Source organism: Pinus tabuliformis, chromosome J, assembly GCF_031772625.1.
Source record: "Pinus tabuliformis cultivar Carrire ecotype Pingquan chromosome J, CPIR1, whole genome shotgun sequence".
NCBI lineage: Eukaryota > Viridiplantae > Streptophyta > Pinopsida > Pinales > Pinaceae > Pinus > Pinus tabuliformis.
This window is the reverse complement of record NC_142295.1, coordinates 325,689,866-325,700,001: the sequence shown is the minus strand read 5'-3', so window position 1 is coordinate 325,700,001 and position 10,136 is coordinate 325,689,866. Positions and strand designations below refer to the sequence as shown.

The 10,136-nt window shown below is 37.9% G+C and overlaps 1 protein-coding gene across 1 annotated transcript; it reads right to left on the bottom strand.

Annotated features, from left to right (window-relative positions):
* Window positions 1-5,661: 5,661 nt before the first annotated feature.
* LOC149227071 (uncharacterized) lies at window positions 5,662-6,240 on the bottom strand. Its single transcript, XM_089380394.1, has one exon. The coding sequence runs from the start codon at window positions 6,238-6,240 to the stop codon at window positions 5,662-5,664; it is 579 nt and encodes a 192-aa protein (XP_089236520.1).
* Between the last annotated feature and the right edge of the window lie 3,896 nt (window positions 6,241-10,136).

Genomic DNA, 10,136 nt, shown 5'->3' with positions numbered 1-10,136 from the left:
TAAAGTTTTGGGAGCCAAACTTTGGTGGCGATGGATTAAGGAATTGGCAACCCCCTGGGCTAAGCTATGGAAACAGAAATATACCAAGTATTGGTAGGAAAAGGATCACATTAGAATGTCAAGGCAAATCAGGGGCTCCCATATTTGGAATCTGGCCTGGGAGAATAAATGTATTGTTCAGCAGCACAGCTTCTGCGAAATTCGAGCAGGGAACCTAGCAAGATTTTGGGAGGACAACTAGCAACAAGAACCCAACCTATATAAGGATGAATTACCATCTCTCAAGAGAGATACAAATAACAAAGGGATGATTATGGTTAAATATTTTTTGGACCAGAATAGGGATAATGAAAAATGGAGGATTTGGAAGGATCTGGGCCACAGTGATGATAGTCCTTTGAAGGTCCTGGCAAGAATCCTCACCCAGGAGCTAGAGCATAGAAGGATTCTAGTATCCTCCTTACCTGACCAATTAAGATGGGGAAAGAACTCCGAAGGAAACTTTAACCTCAAAGAAGCTAAACAGGAAGTAACAGGATTTAACTATCAGAATCCTGATCTAGTCTGGAAGAAACTTTGGCAAAGCCCCCACTGGATGAAAATAAAGTTATTCATCTAGTTAGTGCATCAAAGGAAAATCTTAACCTGGGAGAATCTAAAAAAAAGGCTTTATTGGCCCCTCCCAATGCTATCTCTATCGCTCTCAAGAGGAGACGATGGATCATCTTCTCAACCTCTATCCTTTCACATCAAACTTTTGCGACTGGGTGGCCTCAAACTTTAGGCAAATAGATAGGGATAGTCTCAGCATTTCCAATACTCTGAAGAACTGGCGGGTAAATTTCTCAGGGAATGAAATTATTAATAAAGCCTGGATTCTAGTACGAGGCTTTGTTATCTGGAATGTTTGGAAAGAGCGCAACAATCGGATCTTCAAAGACAGATCAAGAGAGCCCAAACACATAACTGCCCAAATTTTGAGGCAGCTCAAAGACACAATAAGAAGCCTGTTGAGGAATCTTCCTAAGGATCCTCCTCTGCCCCAAGAGGTGAGCATTCTTATGCAGTTGGGTCTCCAATCCGTAAATCCATAGGGCTTATTCAAGGGAGTAAGCTAAATTAATGCAAATATTAATATTTGGCAGCCTCTTCCTCATGGCTTTCTAAAGATTAATATAGACGGAGCTTCTAAAGGCAATCTAGGGTTAGCTGGCTTTGGAGGGGTTATAAGAGATGAAAAGAGTCAAATAAAGAAAATCTTCCATGGCCACTTGGGCAAGGCTACTAACAACATGGCAGATCTCATGGCACTAGAACAAGGCTTGGAAATTTTGTTAGTTTCTAATGTGCACTTTGTCATCATAAAGACAGATTCATAATTGATTATTAGAGTGGCCAAGAAAATTTGTAATGATACTTCTCCATATAAAGTTTCAAAGCACTCGAGGCTTTTATAAGTCTTTCACTGTATCCACTTCCACCTACAAACCTTAAAAATGGCCAGCTTTGTCCATGTGAATAGAAAGGCTAACATGTTAGCGGATCGCTTGGCAATCGAGGGAGTCACCAACATGGATAGGGATTCCCAGTATGAATGGGATCTAGTACCCCTAAGCAAAATGTTGGAGGACTATCTCTCTCAGGTGGAAAAAGATATAGAGCTATGAATTCATAGGAAGGACTGAGATGGTACAGAAGACAGGAGGGAGGATAGGGTACCCTAATTTGTTGGCCCTCTTGGGGTATGGGTTGCAATGCACAACTAAATATTTTGTCGGACCCTCTATGGAAATACTACAGGTTGGGTCGTCCATGGTACAAGTCATTAGGTGGAAATGTTGATGGTGTTTTGGGTTTAACAGTGATTTTGGGAGGATGGCACAAGAACCATTTGATGCGCGAGATCAATGGCTACCACTTGGCGAAAGAGCATGGTAGTTATTCTACAAGGAGTTGTTTTCTAAAACCACAAGAGGTTCATCGGGCAAAGTCTAAGTGGTATCGGGTTTTTTTGAGGAAGGCTCTGATTCCACTCTTCATGCGACACGTAGCAGGAAGAGGTGAGAGAATACCACTCTCATCGGATGGTTATCCCTCATGCGACTTGTCCACCCGATATCTCCATAAACCGTTGGATCATCAGCGGGAGATCAACAGTGTTTGTTTGATCATGCAAGTTAGTTTGGTGTCTCGGACCCGAAAAAAGTTTAGAGGGCTGGAATAAAGTTTACATCAGGTCCGTAAGCATGGTTTGGTATGGGTTGTTGTGGGCCCGCGTTCAGTGCGGGTCCAGTGGATACTGACAGGTCGGTTCAGAGGGTGAGTGGCTCTACAAGCTCTATGAAGTTTCTAGTTGATCTTCTTTGTTGGATGTCTGGTGGACCCTCACTTGAAACTTCTTTTGAGGGCTCGAATTCTTTCAGTACTAGACAGCTTGACCAGAGGGTCTACTGATTGCCTATTGTCCAGAGTAAACAGAGGTAACTCCCTGGTTGTTTTGTTAGAACTTCGCATAGTTCTAGATGCGTGGTTCGGTATTCTGACTGCACAGATGCCTATTGAACTCTCACGGGGTTGCAACTTGTAAATTATGTATTTTTAACTAGATTAATAGAAGGTCCTACTCTTACCTGATCAAAAAAATATAGTAAGGCTTTATGTAAGTTTTCATGTTCACATATTTTCTTAACTAATAAGTTTACTTCCTTGTTACTCAATCTTTAACTATTGCGTTTGCAGACCAATATTGAGATTATGAGATAATGGAGTAACAAGGTCCAGGAAGCAGTTTACTCCTCAGATGCTCTTGTACAATTTCATGCACTAGGCTTACTTCACCAAGTTGGTTTATCTATTATTCTTGGAATTTTAGAGAGAATTTGTTTAGTTGCCTGTAAGTTTTATGGCTAATCACAACATTGTAGTGAAATTTTCCATTGCCTCCATAGTTGTGAGGTAATTTGTTTCTCAATTTTGAAAATATTCAAGAAACTTCTTAGTCATTTTGATATTATTTTTTCTCTTTGCAACCTATCTTCCATGCACCCTCATTTTTTTGTGGAATTTATTTTGAAATCTTCCTACTTATTTTGCAATCTTTTAAATGGTTTCGGAAGTGACTGTTGATGAGACAAACTAAGTGACCAACAATGAAAAATGACTTGGGTGTAAGTATAGTTGTTTCCCATCATTGGTAATTTTTATCAAATTACTTATATTAGGTCATCAAATGTTATTTTTCACCCATACGATCCCCAGAAAAAACTTAATATAATTGTGCACACAAACAATATTAATGAGCACAATGCAATCTAGAAGTCTAGGTATTTATATATTTATAATAGGAGGATATTAGGCCATGGAAGGTGTTACTGTGTGGATATTTGTACTAGAGGAATTTATCAACAAGAATGATAACTGTGGAATTGAGGCTTCTATGATCCATATCAAGTTCTGAGAAGATTTTTCAAGGTAAATCACATTAGAATATTTTTGTTGACGTGTTTCGAACCAACGAGTGTGGTTCATCATCAAGACAAGTTGAAGAATCGGATCCTGGCTGCATGATAAATAGATAGAGCAGAACATCCAACAACTAAATTTGACCAGGCAATGACTATATTGACCTGAGCAATCAGACTGGCTAACAGCTATATTTGATTGGAAAATGGCTAACTCGATTGGATCAAGGGATAGGGATAGGAAAACAAAACTGGTTAAATAATAAGTGAGTTGGTTATATGCCTATTTAAATAAGGTAATGTGAATATAGGAATTAATTAGACTTATATAAAGGTTATATAAATAAATACTAAGTTAGTTGATTTAAGAATTAGTTTAATAACTATTCTATATAAATCAAAATGAATCAAAATTACCGATATTAAACTTATATAAAAGTTATATAGATAGAGTTATTTAATTAAATGTTACATAACTTAAATGTAAGTTAGTTTTAGTTTTATTCAATTTAAAAGGGTTAATATTAAACCCATATGTAATTAATAGTTAATTAAACTTTAGTTTAATATAAGGTAATGAATTTAATTAAGATGAATCAAAATTAAATTTATAAAAATTAATATAGTTAGATATTTGATGTTATTTTAGAATTATATAATTAAGTATCTAGTTAATTAATTGTAAGTTAGTTTTAATTTTATTTAATTTAAAATGGGTTAATGTTAAATAAACATAGTTAATTGTAAGTTAATATTTCTATAACAACTAACTATTGTTAAACCTATTATTAGATCTCATTAATAAAATTATCAAAGTCAACCTAAACTATAAACCTAAAACTATTTAGAGATTATAATAGGAATAATCCATTAAATTGATAACTTATTAAGATAGTTGAATAATGGACCTAGGATATGCAACACAATTTCCCACACATAACTAACCAAAGAGGAGAAAGAAAGGAAGAAGCTTGTTTTAAATTTGATAGTTAATCTTAAGCAAATTTCATTAATATTTATAAAATCTTGTTTTTTTTTTTTTTTTAACAAACAAAAATGTTTTAAATATCAAAATCTAAAACATAAAAATTAAGGACAGTAAAAAGGGAAAACCCAATGATCAGAGAAGGGGGAAGATAGGAAGCCTCCATAGAGAAGAGTGCCATAAGGAGTAGGGGGGGGGAATGGGTAGGAAGAGACGGCAGGGATCTAGCAACTGCTAATTTTCAAGTCATCATCTCTATTGATATTGCATTTTTTCAATCTCAATTGATTCCCTAAACTTCTGGTGGTGAAACTGAGAAACCCTAGCAATAACACTTGCCTCCTCAATACAAACGTGATGCTTTGTCTTCTCGGCATGCTCTGCTAAGGCAGAGGATCGGGTCCTTCCATGTTTTAAGTCAGATGAGTGCTCATTAATCCTTTGATTGACAAAATGACCAGTGTCGCCAATATAGGGGGTCCCACAAGAACAGGGAATAACATAGACACCTTTCATGTCCTTAGGGTCGACTGGGTCTTTTATTGACCTGAGGCAGCTATGGATTGTGTTAAGGGGTCTCAAGGTAGATGGAACATTATGCTTTCTGATAATCCTAGCAATCTTATCAGTGGTCCCTTGGATGAAAGGGAGATGAGCCCCTGAGACTCGATCTATAGGGTTTTTCTTGACCAATGAATTCTTACTGGATTTAAGGAACACCTTCTGACCTAGTTGCCTACTGTAACTATTATTGACAAAGAAATTAAGGAGGTGGGCCTTCTCTTTATCAAGGATCTTTTCATCAGATATTCTCAGAGCAAGAGTGGCAAGAGTATTAAGAACGCACAACTTTTGCGCTGGGAAATGATGGGAACTGGCATGAAGAGACTGCTCAGTGTGTGTTTTCTTCTGAAAAGCCTACTGGGAAAAGGAGCCATCATTATTCTTTGAAATAAGAACATCGAGGAAAGGAAGGCATCCATCAACTTCTTGTTCCATAGTGAACTTATTGGCGGAGGATTGATTATTGAGATGCTTAAAGAATAGATCTAATTCTTCTTGGCCATGAGACCAGATGACATCAGTGTCACCCACAAATCTCTTCCAAAGCTTGGGCAAGAGACGGGTTGAGGCCAAAGCCTTGGATTCAAAATCTTCGATAGAAATGTTAGCAACCACAAGAGACAAGGGGGAGCCCATGGCAACACCACATGTCTACTCATAGAACTCGCCTTCGAAGCTGAAAAAAGTGGATGTGAGACAAATCTCAACTAACCGAGTGGTATCAGGGGTCGTGAGTTGGTTAATAACTTTAATGGCCTCATTTATAAGAATGTAAGTGTAAAGGGAGACCACATCAAAGCTGACAAGTATGTCCCCCAAGTCAAGCTTGATGCCCTTAAGCTCTTCCACAAAGGACACAAAGTCTTTGACGAAAGACCCTGTGAGGCCAACTAAGGGCCTAAGCTTCAAGGCAAGGTATTTAGCAAGAAGGTAAGTAGGACCACCAATGGTATTGAAAATGGGCCTAAGGGGGGCCCCTTCCTTGTGAATCTTTGGAGGCCCATAGATCCTTGGAGTAATGGGGCTACTCTCAATAAGTTTATGGCAAAGAGAACCCACAGAGTTACTGGGCTTGATAGCATTAGTCACAGTTCTAGAGATCTTTTTCAGGGGGTTCTTGGATAACTTTTTGTAGCTTCCACTATTACAAAGATGATCCAACATCTTCCAGCGGTAGTCCACTTTGTCAAGGATGATGGCAGACCTTCCTTTATCAACTTTTAGAGCCATGATATCTCTATTCTACTTTAAGGATCTGAGGGCATCAAATTTGTCCTTGCTTATGTTGTTGGGGGGCTTTGCCTTCCTAAGGACAATAGTGCAATATTGCTTAATAGTGACCTTAATATTATCAGGTAAGCCCTTAATCCCAAACTCTACGTCACAAATAATGTCTTCTACCTGGATCCTCTTAGGGGCCAGGGAAAAATTTAAACCTTCACCCAGAATATTGAAGACAACTCGGGGAAAATAGAAACTAGAAAGATTGACAACCCTATTATTCTGAGAGGCAGGGGGGAAATTATTTATATTATCATTATATTTCTTATCAGCAATATTATTATTATTTGTTGCATCATATTCATAATTAATTTTATAATTATTATTAATATTATTAATATTATTATTTCTGTTAGTTTTATTATTATAACCATTATTATGTTTCAAATTACGATTATTAAAACTATAATCATTTTTAAAAGCCATATTATTATTATTATTATCATTATTATTATTTAAAAATATTTCAGTCTTGGGATTCCCTATACCCATCTTTTCTAAATACAAATCACCATCTAGATTATTATAAGGGTTATAACTACCATCCAAACTACTCGGGAGGAAATTGGACATACATGCACAAATTTCCCCATCCAAACCACATGATGGCTCACTAGTGACCAAACCTAGATAACATGAGGCTGGCCTAGAATAAAGACTAAACGACGAGGAGATGTGGTTGTTGGAATCTGCACAAAGGACAGGGTGATCGAAGGAGAGGGTTTCATGGTGAGGTGATGCCAATGCGATCATGGGAGGGACATCTAGAGTAAGCAATAGGGGCTATGTGAGTGAGAACTGCTAGGCTCAGGAGAAGAAAGCCCGTTGAGATGGAGGAGGGCAGGCTGAGAAGCCCCGTCCGAATGGAGGAGGGAGGAATGAGAGGGCTCGTCCGAATGGAGGAGGGAAGACTCTACAAAGGTCCCAGTCGAGAAAGGCAATGAATTATTAGGGCCACCAGCTAAGGGATGGGTAGGACCATCGGAAGGGTTGTTGGATCTTGAAATGCCGATAATCGGAGGTGAGCAGGTCTCTACGTCAGTCTCTGAAGATGCAATCGTATCCATAGGCGGGTGGGTAGCTCCAGATAGATTGAAAACCCAGGTCTCAAGGGCAGCCCGGTGATTAGCCGAAAGCCAGCTATGGGAAGAATTATCATCTAAAGGTGAAGGGCCCTCAAAAGCAGAAGATTTTTGGATCAATTTTTGAAATTTTGAAGCATGTTTTTGTCTCTAGAGATCTTCCATCCACATGCATTTAAGAGTAGAACATGCATCAATTATGGTCCAAAGGGTGGTAGAAATCAAGCCCGAAAGTTCCAAATGCAAAGTGAGAAGATTTCGAGATAACAGATCTAGGGTTTTCCTAACTCTGTTAATCTCAGATCTTATTAATGCTAAACTAGCTCTCATAAAGACTTGGTGGTTCTGAGGAGTGTGGAGGCAATGATTAATTTGGGAAAAAACTGGGATAGTGGAATTGGACCTTATAGAAAACCAGAGGTTCATGCTTTTAACAATTGATTGTGTATTCCAGCCATGAGGCTACTTTGTGTCTTTTATCAACAACCATAGTTATTTTCTAGAATTCTAAATAAGCTCATTGTTGGCGTGGCGCTTATTTATCCATGTTAATAAGTGGCAATTGGAATTTATTATGTATGTATTAAGGCCATGACATGTTAGATTCATATTTCTAGCATATTTGGTCTCTTTGTGTTGACGAAAACTTCAAATTCACAATTATGTGTATGATATTCCCTTGAATAGTAGATGCATACCAAAGAGAATAATTTATGGCTGAGATATGAATATTAGTGGAATTATAATAGTTTTATTAATAGAAAATTATGCATATAATTACATAATTATAGTTTTTATGATTGTTGGATTCATCTTCTAAGTTCTCTTGGAGCCATGATGATCTAGGAGGATCCCAAAGTACAAGTGGCCTTGAAAATGGATCAAAATGAAAGTTGTCAGATGGAAGCGAAACTAGGGCCAGATTGTAGTGCTTGTCGCCTTGATTCTAATGGTGTGAATGACACTCCAATATGAGTTCGTATGGTCAAGTTATGTCTGGTCAAAGTTTTGGTCAATGTTGGACAAGTGGCAGACTTAAGGAGGAAACAAATTGATCGAGACATCGTGCACGGAATTCAGACACTGGAATGGGAAAATTTGTAGGATGTTTAATTTTTCCAATATCCCTTATTTTCTGGTCAACATTTTTTAACCAATGGGGCTATATATATAAAAAATAAAAAAAATATAAGAAATGGTTGGCGGGCCACCAACCTCGCCAACCAACCACATATATAAATATATAATACAAGGTGGTGGGCTTCTAAACCCTACCATCGCACACCCCACATGCATTTTATATAAAAAAAATGATTGTGGGGTGGGCCACCACTGGCAGACCCACCAACCAATCAACACTGTTAACAAACACGGAACGTTACTGTTAGGGCTTAAATCTACCTCAGGATGAGAAAGGCAGGATCTAGGGTAACATCAAAGCACGATTAACCTGGTAGCTAGCTCTACTAGGTCGAGAGAGAGCTCTCTCCTTGTCAATCTCTAGAAAATATGATCAATAAAGATAGAGACGACTGATATAAAGACTAATTTTAGGCTAGGTATATGCTCAGAGGAATTTGATTGAATTTTATGTTAGTTTGCTGGCTCAAATGTGAAAGGTAGATTTGGGTCCGGGGAATGGACACAATCTTGTAGCGTCTTCTGTGGGGCGAGGTAGGAAAATGGTTTAGTATTTTGAAATTGAGTGAGATGGAGAGTCTTAAGACTAGTGAGGAGTTGAAGTGGGCATGAAAGTCTCAGGGATCCTCTTCAAACTGCTAAAAACATAGAAAACTAAACAAACCCTAGGTAGAGCACTGCAACATCAATGAATTCTACCTTTATCATTGATTCATTTAGTTAAGCTGAACAGAGAAAGATGATGGCATACATAAACACATGTAAACTTGCGTTACAGAAGGAAAAACAATACCAAATCAAGTTTCCACAAGAAGCCCACAAAATGCTACAAACCCTGGTCTATTCCTTTGCCAAAATGCAGAGATGAATGTACAATCATGCTCAAAGCATTCACAAGAGTCCAACCTTTACAAATGAATGAAAAAATACTAGATATAGGCAACAAACAACTCATGCTAAGCTTTAGGAGTCGAATTCATGAGTTTAGGAGTTGTTTCAACAAGTTCTAAACTAAGAACTGAAAAGTAGGTAGTGGAACAGCTTGCCTCTTAAACCTAGGAAACTGATTCATTCAGTTCAAAACTACCTTTTCATGATGTATTTACCTCCATGAGTGAATTTTCAACAATTTTACATCAAATTCCATCAAGTTACATCAATATACATCAAGAGTTTGACCATGAGAGAGAAAAAAGTCAAACTGAGAAAAAACTAGGCGAAAAACATTGTTTTTTTGGCAAAAAGGACAATTTTCCATCCTGTGTGCCGTGCCACTGTCCCTATGCATAGTGCCTTTTTACAGCTGATTTTGGAGGCCTTCTCGTGCACCAAACTTTCTCCAAGTGATCTTGTTGGAAAGGTCTATCTATCTACTTTCAAGAACAGGTAGAATTTCTAAATTTGGTGTCCATTTGCCCCTCCAAAGGTGAGTTCTCCCAACACTGCTTCGTGTGTGGCCAAAAAGGGGTAGAAAGGGTATTTTTGAGGTGTTTTTGACCCTTTTGGAAGCTCAAAACTTGACAAAACTTTCTAGCCATTTCTAGGCATTCATAATTTTGCATGAGGAATCTAAAAATGTGAAATTTTCCTCCAGAGGATGTCCCTAGCAAAAGCGAGCGCCAG